Raw genomic sequence first — 19,653 nt, forward strand, 5'->3', positions numbered from 1 at the left:
AGCGCTGGTGGTGGCCAGCCCCTCCCTTCCTGTTTGTCTCCCCTCCTGAGGCGCTGTTCTTTCCAGGGACGCAGGCGGGCCAGGGTTTCCATTCGGCCCCTTCGGGGAGGAGACTGTCGTGGCCACAGCCTCACTGTGGTCTCTGAAGTGTCCTCACCCGTGGTGCTGAGGGCATGGGTTCGGCCAAGGTGGAGGAGGCTAAGGGACGGGTCAGAGCCCCAGACCAGAGGAGGCTCTGGCTGGGAGCTGCAGGGAAGGAGGCCTGCAGGGGCCCGTGCACCAGGGAGCCCAGGCCCTGGCTCCTCTTCCGGCCTCCGTCAGCCTGGCCGGCCGGGGCTGCAGAGGGCAGCCGTGGCTCCGGGGCAGAGCCAGCCTGGTTGGAGCTCCAGCCTCAGCCCCGCTTCCAGCGCAGACGTGCTGTGGCATCACCACGGGAAACTGGAGCAGGGCTGCGCAGGGCCAGTGCAGGGGACACCGGGGGCTCGAGGGGTGTCCTCACGCTGACAGATCACCTCACCTCTCTGGGCCTCCCTGACGTCTCCATCTGAAAAGTGGAATCACACAGCGTCACAGAGCTAGGACTGGCCCTAAAGCCCAGCCTCTTACATGCAGGGCCGGATGGGAAACTGAGGCCTCAGGAGTGCCAGACCCTGCCCAGGTCGCAGAGCGCCTCCTAGCAGGTCTTCCTTTGCGGTGGGCCCCCGGGGTGGGCGAGGGGCCGTGAGGGCTCCCCGCCCGCAGCCTCAGCTGTCTCCTTCCCCCGCAGGCGCTGATTCCGAGGTGCTCCCCGACTCCTACCCGTCGGCGCCGGCGGAGCCCCTGCCGCACTTCCTACAGGAGCCGCAGGACGCCTACATCGTGAAGAACAAGCCGGTGGAGCTGCGCTGCCGCGCCTTCCCCGCCACGCAGATCTACTTCAAGTGCAACGGCGAGTGGGTCAGCCAGAACGACCACGTCACCCAGGAGGGCCTGGACGAGGCCACCGGTGAGCCCACCACGTGCCCGGGGCACCCAGGACACCAGGGCCCAGAGGTGCAAGGGAACGTGGGTCCTGGGACTGGGCTCTACGTGAGATTTCACAGAGCCGTGGTTCCCCCTGGGCCTCAGTTTCCCCTCTAGGCTTCACCTCGGATCGGTATTTCCCCGAGCATTGGCCACCTGTCCCAGCCTGGCCTTGGGTGACCACTCGCCATGCACTAAACAGCACCAGATCCCCTGCCCAGCGAGCCCCCTTCCCCCTTGGCCCTCGGGGAGCCAGTCCCAGTGGGGACCTGGGATTCTCCAACCCTCCCAGACACCTGCTGGTCTCCCCGCGTGACAAAGAGGGCCAGGCCACTGTCCCACAGCCCTGGCGCCCCATGGCACCGCCCCAGAATTCAGTGCCGTCGTTATTTTGACAGGTCCTTTCTGTCTGCGGAACGCGAGGCTGTTTTCCATTCACAGTAATGATACGGCATTTCCTGTATAGAGATCCATTGTTTTAGGTTAAAAAACCCAAGGTTAATAATGTTAAGTAAATAATCATTCAAGTGGTGCTGAGCCGTCGCCCAAATCCAGAGGGAGAGAGGAGAGCGGCTGAAGGCCGAGAAAGGGGAGAAAGAAGGACCATTCCGCCTGTGGTGGGAGGGGGGCTCTGGGTGCCCCAGGGAGGAGGCAGAGCCTGGGGCTCCTCGCGTCTCCCAGAGGCGGGGCCTGCCCCAGTGGTGCCCCCGCGTCTAAGTGGGGTCTCGCTTGTCACCAGGGCCTGTTTACAATGCAGGAACCGTCGGGGTCCCCGGCTCAGGGCAGAGGGACGGGCCCCTCCACTGCTGGTCACCTGGCAGACGGCTGGCTGGGGGGGCTGCAGCCTGCCTGGGCTTTTGTTTTGTTTTTGCCCTCTCTTTCTTGATCTTTTTCTTTTTTCTTCTTTTTCAGCCCTGTCTTCTTTTCTTCTTTCCCTATCTCTCCCTTCTCACGCCTCCCTCTCTCTCTCTCTCTCTCTGTCCCTTTTCCTGACGTGTCTCTTCCTCTCCCCCTTGCCTTGTTTTTCTCTCTCCATCACCCTCTCTCTGTCTCGCGCTCTCTCTCCCCTGCTCCTTCTTTCTTCCCCCTTCAATCTCTGCTCTGCCGTGAAAAGCTCACGGGTTTCAGAACCACTCAGACTTAAAACCGCACCCCAGAACGGACGCAAGGCCACTGACTATATGCTTAAAAATGGCTAACGTGGCAAGTGTTACGTTATGTGTATTTTACCACCATTTTAAAATAACTTTTTAAAAATAGATTCGGAATCCTATTCTCACCTGAAATATAAACATGAGAAAAGGAATTTTTTAAAGGCAGAAAGAAAAAAACCCAAAACACTGTATTTGTCAGCTGCCCCCACTCTCTGGCTGTGTGACCCTGAGGAAGTCTCTTAACCTCTCTGAGCTCCAGTCCCGCTGTTTGTAAACTTGGATGTTAACGGAACATCCTGGTGAGGGTGCAGCACGGTGGCTCCACTCAGCGCTGAGCAATGTGCCAGGACCCGGCAGGCGCTCGGTGAATGCCGTTTCCTCTGTCCTCTTTCTGAGTTTTCTTGGCTTCTTTCTGTCTGTCTCTCACAACAATCCTTAACCTCTCTGTCCCCTGAGCCCCACTGGCCTGCGCCAGAAGTCAGCCGTGGGGGTCCGGGCAAAGCAAGGAAGCTGTGTGCCTGCTGGGCCCTCACAGGTGATTAGAAATAGTAATAATAACCCTGTGATTATTAGTAATAGCGTGGCTCTTACTCCCCGCTCCCAGGCACCCAGGCCCTGCCAGCCCTAGAAATTGGGGCACTGTTGTCCCCATTAGCTGGAAATAATGGACAGGGCTCCCCTGGCAGCCATGGGGCCTGGTTCCACTTCAGCCTCCTGCTTCCCAGCCCCAGCAGACCCTGGCACCCCCGGAGGCCCTGGAAACACAGGAGCACAGCCGGGGGCCGGGAGAGGTGGGACAGGCCCACGCACCAGCTTGCGCCAGCACTGCCATGCTTGGGAGGGCAAGCTGGTGCTGGGTCCCACGTCTGGGAGACCAGAGACCTCATCCTTGTCCTCTCTGCATCCCTGCTTGCTGGTACCCGTGGACAAGGTGTCAAGCCTCCCTGGGCGATGGTTTCCCTCTGGCCAACTGTTGGGTACTGCTGAAACCTTCTTGGATAGGTGACCCCCTTGAAAGGGACCGCTCTTCCAGATTCGCAACCCAGTACATAAGGGGCAGGGCCCGTGCAGCCTCCATGGTGGAGCTGACCCTCCAGGCAGCCACAGCCACCCACCCCTGAAACAGCCTCAGCCGCCTCCATTTAGTGCCTTGGCCATCAGGATGGGGCTGTCCTCACTGTCTGGACCCCCGGTGCGAGGCCCCCACCCTCCCTCATGATGCAGCGATGACACCAGGAGAGGTCCAGAGGCATCTTGGTGAGGGGACAGAGCTCTAAGCGGGGCAAGACACCAAACAGCCGACCTCTACTATGTGGCCACTTACTGGGGCCTTTGGGCCTGCGACCTACCCTCTCTGGGCCTTAGTTTCTCCGAATATAAAAGGAAGAAGCTGGATGAGCTCCAGTGACTTGCTGGAGTAAATGTGTGCCCAGCCCGGGCTGGGCAATGTGGCAGAGCAATGGCCATGACTCACTTAGAGGTGCCCTGAACGTTTACTATGGTGAGGGAACTGAGGCCCAGAGAGGCTAAGAAACTTAGCAAAGGCCACACGGCTGGGGAGTGAGCCAGGATTCAAACCTGTCTGGCCACCCAACCCTGCCCTTAGCCACCAGTCCACGGGACCACACTGTGCTCAGCCCTGCCGTCAAGGGGCTTAACAACTCATGTGCCACGAGAGGATGAAATAGAACACGTCATGGCCAGGAGGAAGCTTTGGAAACTCTAAGACAGGAAGTAATCAGGGAGGCTTCCTAGAAGAAGAGGCCTCACAGTCTCCCCTAAACTGTGGGGAGGAGCCTTGGGTGGGCTCCCTAATCCAGGCAGGTTCGCCCCTTCCTGAGCATAGAGGGCTCTGTTGAGGGAGAGTAGCAGAGGACTCCCGCACCCCCGTGGGCTGGGAGGTCAGGGGCTCCTGAGAAGGGGGCCACCCCCAGCTCCAGTCCCCCAGGCTCCTGAGCGGGGACCGGGGAGCGGCTGGCATCACACCTCCACCACAGGCCGAGCCCCTTCTCCGTGCTGGGTCCTGGGCCACAGTGGCGAGCGGGACAAAGCCCGGTCTCGTTCCCCTGCAGGAGGCAGACAGTTAACACGTGAACACGTCAGTAAACAATCTGGGTGCGGACAGTGGTGGGTGCTGGGCGGAAACGAGGCTGCATAGGGGCACGACAACTGAGCAGACAGACAGACGTCCAGTGCAGCGGCGGGAGTGCCGAGGGGCACCGTGAGAGTGCACCGGGGTTGGCGCAGGATGGAGGGGCGCTTCCCTTAGGAAGTGAGGCCGAGCCAAAAGCTGACAGTTGCTGGGAGTCCACGGGGCACAGAGGGGACAGAAGAGAGTTCCGAGCAGGGGGCCAGCGTGCAGCGGCCCTGTGGCTGCAGAGCCGGGGAAGGCGAGGGACTGGAAGGTGCCCAGGGAGGCTGGGCGGGGTGGGGAAGGTGGCTGCACGGCGCGAGGCAGAGTCCTGGGGTGGGGGTCCTGCAGGGCCTGGGGGCCACACAGAGGCTCTGGGTCATGCCAGGACCCAGCATAAAGGGTCTCGTGCCAGGGAGGAATGACATATCGTTTGTGCATTTGGAAGAGGACACTCTAGCTGCCAGGTGGAAGGTGGATTGAGGGGACAGAGGGCTTGATGTTAGCCATTACGGTGTCCGAGTGAGTGGCCCCGGCAGGGTGGAGGCAGAGGACTAGCGACAAGAGGAATAGATGAAACGAGGGGCGTTGGCAGAACAGCCAGCAGGCCTTGGGTGGAAGGGAGAGAGCCCGGCACCCCCGCCCGCCCCCTGACGGCTCCCTCTCCTCCCAGGCCTGCGGGTGCGCGAGGTGCAGATCGAGGTGTCGCGGCAGCAGGTGGAGGAGCTCTTCGGGCTGGAGGATTACTGGTGCCAGTGTGTGGCCTGGAGCTCCGCCGGCACCACCAAGAGTCGCCGGGCCTACGTCCGCATCGCCTGTACGCCCCCCGACACCCCACCCCCTCCCCGCAGGGCCCTTCCCTTCCCCGTGGATGCTGGAGAGGGAATTCCACGTCTGTGGCACCTCCTCCAGCTTCCCTGGCTGAGGACGCCCACCACAGAGACACCCAGGCACACGGATGCCCGCTCAGAAGGGGACTGCTGGACCCAGAGCCTGGGCCGCCTCTGGCCCCAGGAGTCCTCATGGCCCCTTTTCACTTATTTCTATATAAAGGAAGCAGGCGGCTTCCTCATCACATCCACTATATGTTAAGATCCCAGAGTCAGGGAGGGAACTCTGCTCCCCAAAGTCGCCCTAGGGAGGCCCCTCCTTTGGAGGAGAAGAAGGTCTCCAGGTAGAGGCCAGGTGTCCCCCATCAACAGCTCCCTTGTTGTGCACCGCCACCTAGTGGCAGCAGTGGGGAACTGCAGGTCCCAATCCCCCTCGCGCCCCCTTGACTATGTCTTGGGACCCTCTCCCTTCTCCCAGACCTGCGCAAGAACTTCGATCAGGAGCCTCTGGGCAAGGAGGTGCCCCTGGACCATGAGGTTCTCCTGCAGTGCCGCCCGCCGGAGGGGGTGCCTGTGGCAGAGGTGAGCGGGGATGTAGGCCGCACTAGGCACGGTGGAGGCAGGGCAGGCGCGGTATTTACTGCTAGTTTCCCAGAGCCCTCCCTATTTCACAGACGGGGAGCTCGAGGCTTGGCACAGAGAAGGGAGCTGCCACCTCTGCAGAACTCGGCACATGCCACCTCCCAGCTGGGCCCTCCCCAGGCATAGCCCCCGGGATGGGGTGGAGCTAAGACAGGAAACTCCAGGCTCAGCCTGTCTCCCCCCTGCCCTGCCCAGAACCCAGGGTCCCCGCTTTATGGACGCCAAAGGGTCTCATAACGCACACGTCCTAGTGTGTTCTCACCCCACAAGCTGACGACCCCTTCCCCCCACCACACGGCCTCTGCCTTGTCCCACCCCCTCTCACCACCCTTCCAGACATGCTCCCTGCACCGGTGGGCCAGGAGTTAGAGCCGGGCACAGGGGACATCTCAGCTTTGCCCTGGGGGCCCCCGTGGAACAGAGGCTGGGGGAAGACAGGACCCTGGACTTCCAGCTTGGGATCAGCCCTGCCTGACCCCAAAACCTTGCGCCCTTGCACTCATCCCTTAGCGGCCCCCAGCCCACCCCCTCCTCTGTGCAAGGAGCTCAGACAACACCCCGTGTGACAGCTGCCGCTCATGGGCTCCCACGTGCGCTGGGCACCGAGTGCCCCAGTCTCCACAGCAGCCCTGCGGGGTGGGTGTTGTAACCCGTGCCACAGCTGGGCAGCAGCCGGGGAGGGGGAGCGGCCACCAGGGTGAGGAAGCCACGCGGCAGAGCTGGGATTTGAACCCAGGTCTGCCCCACCCAGCACCGTGCTCCCAATCACCCGCCAGGCCGCTCGCCCTGGCTAGCGGGGCTGGTGGGGGGAGTTAGTGAAGCAGACAGGGACTACTAGCGGACGCTTGCTTGGTTAGCCGGACTCAACGCACCCTGAGCCAGGCGCTGTCTTGGCACTTCACGTGCACTCACGACAGCCCCGTGAGGCAGATGCCATTCAACTCCCACGTCCGTTGATGAGGTTAAGGCCCCGAATGGGGAGTCCCCTCCCAAGACAGTTGGCAAATGTTGCTCTTAACCATGGTGCTACGTAGCATCTGGCACAGTGGCCCGTCCCGTGGGGTCCTGCCTCAGTGTCCCCACCGGTTAGAACTGCCGGCCTTCTGTTTATGTGCCCCCTTCCCCTCCACAGCGGGCCCCCTCCCCGGGATGCAGGCGAGCAGGCCCCGGGCCCTCACTGTCCCCCAACCCCCTCCTGCAGGTGGAATGGCTCAAGAACGAGGACATCATCGACCCCACCCAGGACACCAACTTCCTGATCACCATCGACCACAACCTCATCATCCGCCAAGCCCGCCTGTCGGACACGGCCAACTATACCTGCGTGGCCAAGAACATCGTGGCCAAGCGCCGGAGCACCACCGCCACGGTCACTGTCTACGGTGCGGGCCTCTCGCAGTGGGGGCAGGCACGGCTGAGGGAGGGGGGAGCAGGGTCTGTACGCCCCCCGACACCGCCTACCAGGAGGCCAGCAGGGCCCCTGGACAGGTGGGAAGATGAGCCGGGGAGGAGGGGAGTTGACCGAGGTCACAGCACAGCCAGCCAGGCATTCCTGGGTCCCCAGCCAGGAGCACGTCCCGCTTCCTGAGACCTGTCTGTCTCTGGAGAAGACCCAATTCTCTCCAAGTCAGGGGGCTGAGGCAGGGCCTGGTCAGCACCCCATACCCAAGCCCATTGTCCCCGCAGAGGTAGGGACGGGTGCCCAGGCCTGTAAGCTGCTCTCTGCTGCCCCCTGGGCCCGTGGTAGGAGGGGCAAAGCCACAGCTGGGGTACTTGACAGAGTGACAGAAGGGTCCCTGTGCTAGGTTCTAGCTCCAGGCCCAGTCCCAGGCCCCATCACTGACGGGGTGACTCTGGGCAAGTCAGGCCTTGCTGGACCTCCGTTGGCCATCGGACAATGGGCTGGGAAATAGACAGTGACCCACAGGTCCTCTCTGGTGCTAGCGGTTGCAGCCCAGGTCTGCCTGCTGGTGTCGGAGTCTTGAGCCCTGTGGCAAGAAGGGTCCAGCCAGGGAGGGCCAGGCTTTAGCAGAGAGCCCTCGCCAGGGGTTGGGGGACCAGAGGGTCCCAGAGCCAGGCCAACCAGGTGACAGCAGCCCCCCTGCAGTGAATGGCGGCTGGTCCAGCTGGGCAGAGTGGTCACCCTGCTCCAACCGTTGTGGCCGAGGCTGGCAGAAGCGCACCCGGACCTGCACCAACCCCGCCCCGCTCAACGGAGGTGCCTTCTGTGAGGGCCAGGCCTTCCAGAAGACTGCCTGCACCACCGTGTGCCCAGGTAAGGGCCACTGGCCAGGTGGCACACCACCCACGCCCAGCCCCACCCCAAGCCCATCCTCACCTCCTGTGGTGTGCGCCAGAGCCAGGACAGCCACTCTATCCCCAGCATGCTTGTCCCAGGCCCACAGCTGGCCTCTCGGTCTGGGTTAGATGCTCTCACCTCTGACCTCTGACCTCTCACTCTGCCCCGCTCTGCTGGTGAGATGCAGGCAGAGGCTTTGAGCTACGGTCTGAGGGGTGGCCTCTTCTCCCCGACCTCTAGCCAAGGGTTCTCAGCGTCAGCCCCAGGCCAGGGTCCCAGAGCTGCCCAGGGTTGGGGGGGGAGCCTCCCGCACCTGTTAAGACACACCCTGGCCATCCATGGCCCTGGTCCCCTAACCGTTCTCTCCCCGCTCTGTCTTCCTCCTGGTCTCCGTGTGCCCCTGTGTTCGTCGGCCCTCGCACATCTCTGCGTTCCCTCCCTTTGGTCATGTGTTTGTGTGAACGCCGTGGTGCTGTTTACCCTGGGTTTGTGCCGTGTGTACCATTGTGCATGGGCTGTATCTGCGTCCACGACCACATGCATCTGTCTGTGCTCTCTCTGTCCCCTGGGGCATCTGGCTGTTCATTGGCATGGGGCCGGGTGGGTACGGCGGGATTTCTCTGTATGGCACACATGTGTCCTGGGTTCCTCTTTCCTTGCCATGGGGTACATGCATGTATGTACATGTGCGTGTTGGTGTATTGCTGTGTTCTATGTTCTGCATATGTAACTGTGTGCACACGTCTGTGTGCATGCACATGTTCTGTGTGCCGTGCTCCTACAGTTGACGGAGCGTGGACGGAGTGGAGCAAGTGGTCAGCCTGTAGCACCGAGTGTGCCCACTGGCGCAGCCGTGAGTGCATGGCACCCCCGCCCCAGAACGGAGGCCGTGACTGCAGCGGGACACTGCTCGACTCCAAGAACTGCACCGATGGGCTGTGCATGCAGAGTGAGTCCTCGGGAAGGCGGGGCCCTGGGGGGGGACTCTGAGCCAGGTAAGGGCCCCCACCGCCACCCAGCCCAGGCCCCAGCGCGGGGCCCACCATGCAGCAGCCCTCGGGGCCCTGCCCACCCCCACATCATCTCATCACATCATTTCCCCACCACTATGTCTGTCACCCTGTCCCTGTCACCTGTGTCATTGTCTTTCCCTTTATTTCCCTTGACAGATAAGAAAACTCTAAGTGACCCCAAAAGCCACCGTAAGTCCCATTTCATGGCTGTCCTTTTTCCTCCGGGGGATCCCTGGTTCTCCTTGGCTGGCTCTCCTGGGTATGGGGGACACGGCAGGGACAGTCGAAGGTGGCCCCCATACCAGTGCCCCACGGATGCCCTGCACCCGATGCTGCATGTGTCTGTGTCCCCATCACAGACAGACCACAGAGCCCTGGCTGACAGAAAGGCCCCAGGACCCTGCTGACCCTCCTGCCACAGGAAAGGAGACTGAGTCTCAGAAGAAGGGACATGCCAAAGACTCAGCCAGGAAGTAACAGAGCCAGGATTCGAACCCAGTATTTTTGAGGCCTAAGCTAATGCACTTAACCCCATGCCCTCAGCCTCCCTCTCTGGGACAGGGCCGGGGGCAGCACCACACGAGTCCACCTAGGGCCCCTCACCTGTACCCCCAGCAGCTGGGCCCGGGCTCCCAAGTTGCCTGTGACGCCCACGGCCCTGTGTCAGCTCCCGAGGCGCTGCGCTGCCGCTGCAGTAACAGCGGAGCAATGAGGCTGCTTCGGCAGACTGTCTTGTGGTCATTAAACCACAGTTTCCAAATAATCGTGGAGACATAAGATCAGCAGAGAGGCCCTCGGCCCAGCACACTGGGGGCCAGGCTGGTGACTGATTAGAGAGTGTAAGTCACCAGGCAAGTGGCCTGGGGTCTGCGAGGACGTTAGGAGGCAGAGCTCAGCCCAAGGTCCTCTGGGGAGCTGGGCACAGGGAGAGGGCAGAGCGGGAGGTCATCCGGGCTGGGAGCCACACTGTGCCTTGCCGAAGGCTTAGGCTGACCCGAGCGCAAGGACTTGGAGGGCGCCAGGCAGGGAAAGCAGGCCTGCCTCTCCAAGGGCCCCAGGGAGGGACAGTGGGGAAGTGCTTTCTGGAGCCCCCAAAGGAAGCTGAGGGAAGAGCAGCTCTGCCTGGGCTGTCCAGTGTGGCAGCCACCAGCCACGTTGGCTATTGAAACTTACATTTAACTTAATTGAAATTAAGCTCTAAAAATTCATCAGTCTGGGCAACATAGTAAGACCCCATCTCTACAAAAAATTAAAAAATTAGCTGGGTGAGTTGGCATATACCTGTCGTCCCAGCTACTCGGGAGGCTGAGGCAGGAGGATCGCTTGAGCCCAGGAGTTGGAGGTTGCAGTGAGCTGTGATGACACCACTGCGCTCCAGCCTGGGAGACAGAGCAAAGCTGTGTCTCTAAAAAATAATTAAAAAAAAATTCGGTTCCTCAGTTGTACCAGCCACATTTCAGTTGTTCCATAGTCACATGTGGCTAGTGGCTGCATAAAGGACAGTGCAGATGTAGAATATTCTATCATCCTAGAAAGTTCTACTGGACAGCCCTCCGGCAGACCCCGCCTCTCTGACCTCGACATTTCCTGCCTGGCCGTGTCTGCCTGGGGAGGGAAACTGGAGCCATGGGCTGCCTCCCTGGGCCCATCCCCCCACCTGCTCACCCGCTCCATCCCATTGCCGTGCACGTCATTCCACTGCCCCGCCACCTCCTCCCACCCTCAGAGCGTGGGGTGGAGGAAGAGCTCGGAGCAGCTCTTTACAGCGATGTCCCGGAGCCAGGACCTTTAGGGCCTATGGAAGTTGCTGCAGGCTCAGAGTGAGGTTCTGTAGAGTTAACTCCCAGCTCTGACGGGACAATCATGTAGCCCCAGTGACTGAGCCGCGGAGCCCTGTCCCCTCCTCAGTGGTGAGCAGTGAGTTGGCGCGTGGGAGTGAACGTGCTTGTTCTCTTGCCTCGCGTCGCCACCCTGGGCGTGCGGTAGGGCAGGGTCTTTGAGACCATTTTGCCCATAGAGACGGACGCTCAGAGAGGTTCAAGGCTTGCCCGAGGTCACCAGCCTGTGGGGGTGGGGCTCAGACCAGGCCAGCAAGCCCCAGGCTGTGCCCCTCCCCCCATGGACTGGGTCTCTGCAGTGCCCCTCACGTGGCCCTCCTGTCCCCACAGTGCTGGAGCCCTCAGGGGATGTGGCGCTGTACGCGGGCCTTGTGGTGGCCGTCTTCGTGGTCATCGCGGTGCTCATGGTGGTGGGGGTGGTGGTGTACCGCCGCAACTGCCGCGACTTCGACACCGACATCACCGACTCGTCCGCCGCCCTCACTGGCGGTTTCCACCCAGTCAACTTCAAGACCGTGAGGCCCAGTAAGGACCCGAGGACGTCTGGGGTGGTTGGCAGAGGCGGGACACCTGAAGGGCCATGGCGGCAGCCAAACCAGACCTGGGGCAGCGGCCGAGCCTTTCACAGCCGGGCAGTTGGGTTTTGCAACAGGAAGGCCCTGCAGGAGCAGGGGTGGGGGCTGGGCCTGCGGGGCTCGGCTGGGTCTGACCGTAGCCCCCGCCCCTGCAGACAACCCGCAGCTCCTGCACCCATCTGCACCCCCCGACCTGACCGCCAGCGCCGGCGTCTACCGCGGACCCGTGTACGCCCTGCAGGACTCAGCCGACAAGATCCCCATGACCAACTCGCCCCTGCTGGACCCCCTGCCCAGCCTCAAGGTCAAGGTCTACAGCTCCGGCACCACCAGCTCCGGCCCAGGCCTGCCAGATGGGGCCGACCTGCTGGGGGTCCTGCCGCCCGGCCCGTACCCTGGCGATTTCCCCCGCGACGCCCACTTCCTGCACCTGCGCAGCGCCAGCCTTGGCTCCCAGCAGCTCCTGGGCCTGCCCCGGGACCCAGGGAGCAGCGTCAGCGGCACCTTCGGCTGCCTGGGCGGGAGGCTCAGCATCCCCGGCACAGGTGGGACCCTGCCCTGCTCGCCCACAGGCCTGGCCTCAGCACATCCTCCCTGGACTGCCCCAGCACCCACCCAGGAGAGGATGGGCTCCCCCGATCCCACTGCACAGATGCAAAGGAAGGCCCGCGGCAGGAAGTGACTATAGAATGGAGAGGTCTGATGAGAAGGCCTGAGGTTCAGGCCTGGGGCAGGAGAACCTTGGGCCAGCCACCCTTTAAGCCCTAGTTTCTCTGTCTGTTAAGTGAGGGGAAGAGCCCCGTGTAGTTGAACAGACCTACAGAGTGCTGTCCCGGGCTCTAGCAGCAGAGGGGCAGGGGTGCCCGCCTTCAGTTGCAAAGCCAGCAATTGACAGCGTCCCGACATCACACACTGAGCTAGGGATGGAGCTGGCCCTGTGGGCAATGTCAGAGGTCCCTGTCTTATTGGACAAGCAGGCTGTGGTCAGTGGCCTGGCCTGTCCTCACATCCAGTCCCTGGACTCTCTCCCCACCCCGACTGGTGTCCACCTGAGCTCAGGAGATGTTTTTCTCTCCCCCTAGGGGTCAGCCTGCTGGTGCCCAATGGAGCCATTCCCCAGGGCAAGTTCTACGAGATGTACCTGCTTATCAACAAGGCAGAAAACACCCTGTGAGTAGAGACCCAGCCCCAGCCTGGGCCATCCTCCCTCCACTTCCTCTCTCCTCCCGCCTGTCCACACCACCTCTGAGCCTGGGCCCTGATCCTGAGGCTGGAGATCGTCCTCAAAGGAGAACACTGGTCTTACTGTGTCCACATTTAGAACTTGCAAAACCAACACCATAAATCATAAAACTGAAGAGCAGCTGACAAGCTGGCTGCAGATGCAACAAGGGCTGAATAGCCTCGCTATGTAAAGAGATTTCACAGACCAATAAGAAAAATTGAGCATCTCAGTGTGGAAACAGGCAAAGGGCATGAACAAGTGATTCACAGGCATTTTCTCTCTTTCACACACACACATACCCTCACACACGTGCTTACATACACGCACTTGATGGCCAGCACATTGTGAGAAAATGTTCAATCTGATTTGTAGTCAAAGAAAGCTAATGAAAACAACCATGACATATATTGGTAATGTATTTGCTTAAGGAATTTGCAAGGATTTTTTTCAAACATTAACACCAGGTGCTGGCAAGGGGTTGGGAACGCAGCCCTCCCGTGGCCTGCTGGCGGGAGTGTAGATTGGGAACAGCTTTCCAGAGCACACTTTAGCGACACCTATTGAAGACATTCCAAGCATGCAGAACCTTTAACAAATGGAACAAAGAATTTCGAGCCATGAGAATGTTGGGGTGTAATGGCAAAAACGTGGAAGCATCCTCAGGGTTCATGCCATCTTCTCTGCTCCTTGGGCGCCCTGACCTCTGGGGATACAGAGCTCTGAGCAGCAGAAACCAGCCCTCCGTCACACGGGCTGGGGCAGGCTTGGCACCCAGCAGCCTGTGCCCTTGCTGAGCTCCTTGGGCCTCCCCTCACAGCCTCCCTTCTGTCCTCCGTCCTGCCCCTAGCCCGCTTTCGGAAGGAACCCAGACAGTATTGAGCCCCTCGGTGACCTGTGGGCCCACAGGCCTCCTGCTGTGCCGCCCCGTCATCCTCACTGTGCCTCACTGTGCCGAAGTCAGCGCCGGAGACTGGATCTTCCAGCTCAAGACCCAGGCTCACCAGGGTCACTGGGAGGTGAGGGCCCCGGTGGGGACCGGCCCAGCTCTCTGAACCTGCCCAGGAGGCCTGGGGAGGCGAGTGAAGGCCCAGCCTGGATGGCTGTGATCTGCCTACCCCAACCTTCGCCCTCTCCCTGCAGGAGGTGGTGACTCTGGATGAGGAGACCCTGAACACGCCCTGCTACTGCCAGCTTGAGGCCAGGTCCTGCCACATCCTGCTGGACCAGCTGGGCACCTACGTGCTCACGGGCGAGTCCTATTCCCGCTCGGCAGTCAAGCGGCTGCAGCTGGCCGTGTTCGCCCCCGCCCTCTGCACCTCCCTGGAGTACAGCCTCCGGGTCTACTGCCTGGAGGACACGCCCGTGGCACTGAAGGTAGGCCAGGTCATGGGCCCACACGGCCGGCCAGCTGCAGGGCCCCTGCCAGCACCCCCTCCCCAGGCCGTGGGGCCTCCCAGGCAACCGCCCCCCACCAGCCTCATTCAGTCACTCCGCATCCCTCCCACACTGATGGGCATCGGACCCTCGAGATGCATAGACGAGCCGGGCTGAGGGCTCTCAAGGGGGTCTGACGGGGGTCTAAGGGAGCCCCAGGCCTGGAGGGGCTTGGGGTGTTGGGGCAGGGCCCTGAGAAGGCCGGCCGGTAGGAGTTCAGGCAGAGGGGTGAAGGGCGCTGCAGACAGGCAGGGGCTGGCGTGTAGCTCGGTGAGACCCCGGCATGTGGGGATGTGCGAATGCGATGGCAGGAGAGATGGACAGGCTCAGCTTCCCAGGAGCCTCAGGGGCCATGCCAAGGACTCTGGCATCTGTCTGCTGGGAAGCAGGATAGACCCGGAAGACACCTGTTCACAGGTGCTCTTGGGAAAGCTCCGGTGGCTACACTGCAGAGGGGGGTGGATGAGAGATGGAGAGGCTGGTCAGGAGGCCGGGGCTGGACCCTGGGCTGCAGGCAGTGGCAGTGGCCAGGAGAGGCGGGGCTGGACTCCATGTTTAGTCAGTAGAATGGACAGAACCAGAACTGATGGGATGGGCCCAGGGAGAGGAAGGTGCTGACAGCCAGGCCCCTGGCATATGCAAAGGATGCACGCAGTGGTGCCCTAAGTGAGGGAGGGCCGTGGCCCGTGAGCAGTGGTTGGGGCAGGGGGCGAGGAAGGGGAGGGGATTGGACTTGCAGCACCTACAGCCTGATGATGGCAGGTGTGGGGCCCTGTGTTAGCACCACCCACCCCCACCAGCCCCAGAGCCCCTGTCCACTCCCTCCCACCCCTCCCCTGGTTCCTGGGACCTCAGTCGCATCTTGCCCCAGCACTGGAGAGTACACTTCTCCCTTCCTTCCCCCTCAGAGCCTCACGGCCTCTTCCCATGGCTCCGTGCCTCTCCCCACCCCTGCTCTGTAGTCCCTTCAGCTCCTTTGTCTCCAGTCTCATGGGGCTTGTCCCAACTCTACACTGTGGACAACACAGGGGAAAGGCCCCGTGGGAGTGAGTGTCTCCTGCTGGGATGATTCAGGCCCCCAGTGGGTGGGAGGCTCCTGGGAGATGCCCCTGCAGCCTGGACCTCTTGCTGCTGGGCCACTGGCTAATGTGCAGGTTTGGCCAGAGAATGGTATGGAGATCAAGGGGAAGTTGCCAGACTTGGGCCTGATAGCACTCTTTGTTTATTAACCCCCCATCCATTTATCCACCCACCCATCCATCTTTCTGTTCATCCGTCCACACACTCAGGCACCAGCCCACCTGTCCACCCAGTCGTCACCCACTCAGCCACTCATGTGTCTGTCCTGGCATCTATTCTATTCACACACCCATCTCTTTGTATATCCATTTATCTGTCTCTCTGTCCATCTGTCTACCTGTTTATCTGTCTAACCATCCATCCATCTGTTCATGCAGTCATCTGTCCCACTATCTGTCCATCCGTCTATTTTTCTGCCCATCCACTCGTCTATTCATCACACCACAAGCCTTCCATGGCCACCTGCTGCATGCACAGCCTTGTGCTCAGAGGGTCCCCGCCCCCCAGCTTGCAGCAGGAAAGGGCCCATTGGCCAAGCATGACAGGCTCCCCCATCCCCTTGCCGCGGCCCACAGGAGGTGCTGGAGCTGGAGCGCACTCTGGGCGGCTACCTGGTGGAGGAGCCCAAGCCCCTGCTCTTTAAGGACAGTTACCACAACCTGCGCCTCTCCCTCCACGACATCCCACACGCCCACTGGAGGAGCAAGCTGCTGGCCAAGTACCAGGTGGGGGCCGGGCTGAAGCGGGAGGGGGAACCTGGGGAGGGGGCTCTGCTTAGGGGGCTGCCCAGGGAAGACCAATTCCTTGCTCCCGGGCCCTGCCTCCTCTCTCTGTCCTGCAGCCTTGCCCCACCCTGGTGTCCCTCTCATTGCCGTCTGTCTCCCACCCCAGCTCCGTGCTCCCAGCCGTCCTCAGGCACATCCCCAAATTCAGTGCCACTGACAGCCACACTCACACTTCTGCCCTGTCACTCACTCCCATGCACAAGTGCCTGTCGTCCTCACCGAGGCTTACCATCTCTAAGAGTGTCCATGCTAATCTCTGATGGCCACAGCCCTCCGCCCAGCCTGAGCATGGGACACCCCTGAGTCCACGAGGCTTCCCGGCCCAACACATGCGCACTCACACACACCTGTGCCTCTCCCTCCCCACGGCCCCCTTCTCAGCTTCCATCTGGCACCGAGGCCCTGACACAGACTCAGCCAGCGTAAGGGCCCTTGACCAGCCCTTCTTCCTCTGCCCATCTGCGTGGAGAGGCCCGAACTGCCCCCGAAGGTCCCAGTCCTCCCTGAGGCTCCCAGCCCTAGCGGAATCTGGCCCGTTGCCCATTTCTGCCTCCGTTCCCCGCCGGGGCAGGGCCGGCTGGCCTCACCGGCGTGGCCCTGACCCCCTCCTCCCGCAGGAGATCCCCTTCTATCACATCTGGAGTGGCAGCCAGAAGGCCCTGCACTGCACTTTCACCCTGGAGAGGCACAGCCTGGCCTCCACGGAGCTCTCCTGCAAGATCTGCGTGCGGCAGGTGGAAGGGGAGGGCCAGATATTCCAGCTGCACACCGCGCTGGCAGAGGTGAGGGCCGGAGGATGACACACAGCCCCTGTGCTTCCCCCGTGGGGTGGAACTGCCGTCTCCCGTGAAGCATCTCTCACACCTCCCGAGTCTGAGCGAGGCTGTGGTCATTTGTGCTAACAACTCTCATTCGCTGAGAGCTGTTCACGCGCTCAGCGTGTACTCACGTTATCTCACTAAATCTTCACAACCGCCTGGAGACAGGCGTGGCACGTGATCCCCGCCGGGGAGGTGGGAAAGTGGGCTTTAGGGACGGCGGGTATTTGCTCACAGTGCACCCGTAGCAAGACTGGATTTGAACCCAGGTCGACGCCAGGACCAGGCCTGTAGCTCTCCACCACAATAAATCCAACTGAAGGTTAAAAGCCCAGGCCACCCAGGGTGACACTGCTAGATCCTCCTCTCTGGGCAGCGTAAAGAGCTCTGGATACAGGTCGGGACCCCGCACTGCCACTAACTTGGCATGTGGCTGTGAGCAGGTCACCTCCCCTTCCTAGACTTCATTTTCCACGTGGGTAAAAATGGGTCTGTGTGGACTAGACTGTGGCGGAAGCTCCTCGGGGGGCTTCCTAGTGGTGACGCTGCGATGGCATTTGCCCAGGGCAGTGCATTAGCACGGGACGGCCCCTGAGGGCTCACAGTCCGGGGCAGATGCCAGCGCTGTGCCCCCTCCTCACTCTCACTCTCGCCCCCTGCCCTTCCAGACACCTGCTGGCTCCCTGGATGCTCTCTGCTCTGCCCCTGGCAGCACGGTCGCCACTCAGCTGGGACCCTATGCCTTCAAGATCCCGCTGTCCATCCGCCAGAAGATATGCAACAGCCTTGACGCCCCCAACTCACGGGGCAACGACTGGCGGATGCTGGCGCAGAAGCTCTCCGTGGACAGGTGAGTGTCCCAAACCACAGCCCACGCCCACCTGCCTTAGCCCTCAAGGCCCAGCAGGGGCAGGCAGAGCAGGCCCTGACCGTCCGGGCTCGGCTCCCAGCTCGGCTGCCCGTTGCCACCATTTGCGGCAGATCAGGGGCTCAGGTTTGCATGGGCCACGTCTGAGAATCCTGCTCCTTGGAGGAGGGTCACGCCCATAGTGCTGGTCCGAGAGCCAGGCAGACTGAGTGACCGCCACACTCCTCTCCCGTTGCGTGAGAACGATGCTCTGCCTGCCCATCTCATGGACATGATGTCACCTCACTGGATAAAGCCAAGACACCAGCCAGGCCTGATCACCATCGGCACCCAGGGCCTGGGACAGAGCAGGTGCTCTGGAATACACCCGGGTGTCAAAACTCTTGGGGACTTCCAAGTGCTGGCTAAATACAATGGCAATAATAAGTATTACGCTTACTGAAAAAATGTTTAATAAACCTGCATTGAGCAGATGCTATAGGTAAGACATCTTACTAGAAACAGGTAGGATTTACAAAGATGGCTAAAGCTTTGTTCCCACTATTGGAAGTTCACGGGGCAAGATGGACGTGGAACAAATGTGGGAGGAGGAGAAGAGAATGTGCGGACTGTCCTCTTGGGGCCTGTGTCTTTCAATGATGGTGACAGTGATGACGTATGATGATGATGAACAAGATGTTTACATGCTAGAAACAATGCTAGACCCTCAGTGTATATGAACTTGGATCTTGTTTGTAACTCTGGGAGGTGACTGGCATCGTTCCCATTTTAGAGATGGGAAAACTGAAGCTCAGAGAGGTGCACTGACTTGCCCAGGACCATGCAACCTGCAAGCAGAGGAGCTGGGATTCAGACCCAGGACTGTGGGGCCCCAGAGCCACAGTCGTCCCGCCTCCTGTGTGCCCTCCACCCCCAAGCTCCTGGGAGATGCTGAGCGCTCAGGAAGCTCAATGCCTTTCTCCTTCCCTCTGCCAGGTACCTGAATTACTTTGCCACCAAAGCGAGCCCCACGGGCGTGATCCTGGACCTCTGGGAAGCGCTGCAGCAGGACGACGGGGACCTCAACAGCCTGGCCAGTGCCTTGGAGGAGATGGGCAAGAGTGAAATGCTGGTGGCAGTGGCCACCGATGGGGACTGCTGAGCCACCTGGCACTGCAGGGTGGCAGGGACTGGCAGGAGGCGGGTGCAGGGAGGCCTGGGGCAGCCTCCTGATGGGGACCTTCAGCTTCTGCTGCCCCTCAGCTCACAGCTGGAGGTTCCCCCTCCTCCTCCTCCTCCTCCCCCCGTACCCCAAGCCCCACACCACGACCAGCCTTAGAAAACCCACATGCCCTGTTATTAGAGGGCCCAGTGTTCCTTCTCCATGCCCTGCTGTCTCTCTCCCAGCCCCAGACCTCCGTGTGGGAGTCCGGATGGGGCTGGGGCCTCTGGAGGCAGTTGAGGGGCAAGGAGGTGGCCCTCCCTCCACCCTCACCCGCCCCCAGCCCCGCGACTTCTGGGTTCCATTGGTTTAGCTGCGTTCTTCATCTTCCTCCTCCGTTGCTGACCTCCCCTCCTAAGCCCCGGCTGCTCTCACACCCTTTTCCTCTTTGAAGAGTCAAGTACAGTTCAGACAGACAGACTGCTTTCTCCCACCCAAAAGCAAAAAGGAAAAGGAAAGAAAGCTTCAGACGGCTAGTAAGGCTCAAAGAAGAAGAAAAACTCCAAAACCACAAGGGAAAAGAAAAACCCAGTTTCTTAGGAAACGCAAATGATTTATTATCCAGATATTTGGATAAGTCCTTTTTAAGAAAAAAAAAAAAAAAAGAAAATGAAGAACAAAAAAAAAAATAGAAAAAGCAGAGCCTTGAGAATAGGAGGTCAAAAAAGGAAAGAAAGCTTCAGACGGCTAGTAAGGCTCAAAGAAGAAGAAAAACTCCAAAACCACAAGGGAAAAGAAAAACCCAGTTTCTTAGGAAA

The 19,653-nt window shown here is 60.7% G+C and overlaps 1 protein-coding gene across 1 annotated transcript in view; it reads left to right on the forward strand.

The window, feature by feature from the left end:
• UNC5B (unc-5 homolog B (C. elegans)) overlaps positions 1-19,515 on the forward strand; it is an 84,882-nt gene extending 65,367 nt beyond the window's left edge. The window contains exons 2-17 of the mRNA XM_012663598.1: positions 767-985; positions 4,961-5,104; positions 5,596-5,699; positions 6,961-7,141; positions 7,867-8,034; positions 8,843-9,007; positions 9,228-9,260; positions 11,240-11,434; positions 11,640-12,029; positions 12,567-12,654; positions 13,557-13,725; positions 13,850-14,083; positions 15,799-15,948; positions 16,626-16,790; positions 17,495-17,676; positions 18,670-19,515. Coding sequence (XP_012519052.1) covers positions 767-985; positions 4,961-5,104; positions 5,596-5,699; positions 6,961-7,141; positions 7,867-8,034; positions 8,843-9,007; positions 9,228-9,260; positions 11,240-11,434; positions 11,640-12,029; positions 12,567-12,654; positions 13,557-13,725; positions 13,850-14,083; positions 15,799-15,948; positions 16,626-16,790; positions 17,495-17,676; positions 18,670-18,835 — 2,753 coding nt within the window. The 3' untranslated portion in view covers positions 18,836-19,515. The remainder of the gene's footprint in view (positions 1-766; positions 986-4,960; positions 5,105-5,595; positions 5,700-6,960; positions 7,142-7,866; positions 8,035-8,842; positions 9,008-9,227; positions 9,261-11,239; positions 11,435-11,639; positions 12,030-12,566; positions 12,655-13,556; positions 13,726-13,849; positions 14,084-15,798; positions 15,949-16,625; positions 16,791-17,494; positions 17,677-18,669) is intronic.
• Positions 19,516-19,653: the final 138 nt, after the last annotated feature.

The sequence above is a fragment of the Propithecus coquereli genome, unplaced genomic scaffold (genome assembly GCF_000956105.1).
Source record: "Propithecus coquereli isolate 6110/MARCELLA unplaced genomic scaffold, Pcoq_1.0 Scaffold812, whole genome shotgun sequence".
In the NCBI taxonomy this organism is placed as follows: Eukaryota; Metazoa; Chordata; class Mammalia; order Primates; family Indriidae; genus Propithecus; species Propithecus coquereli.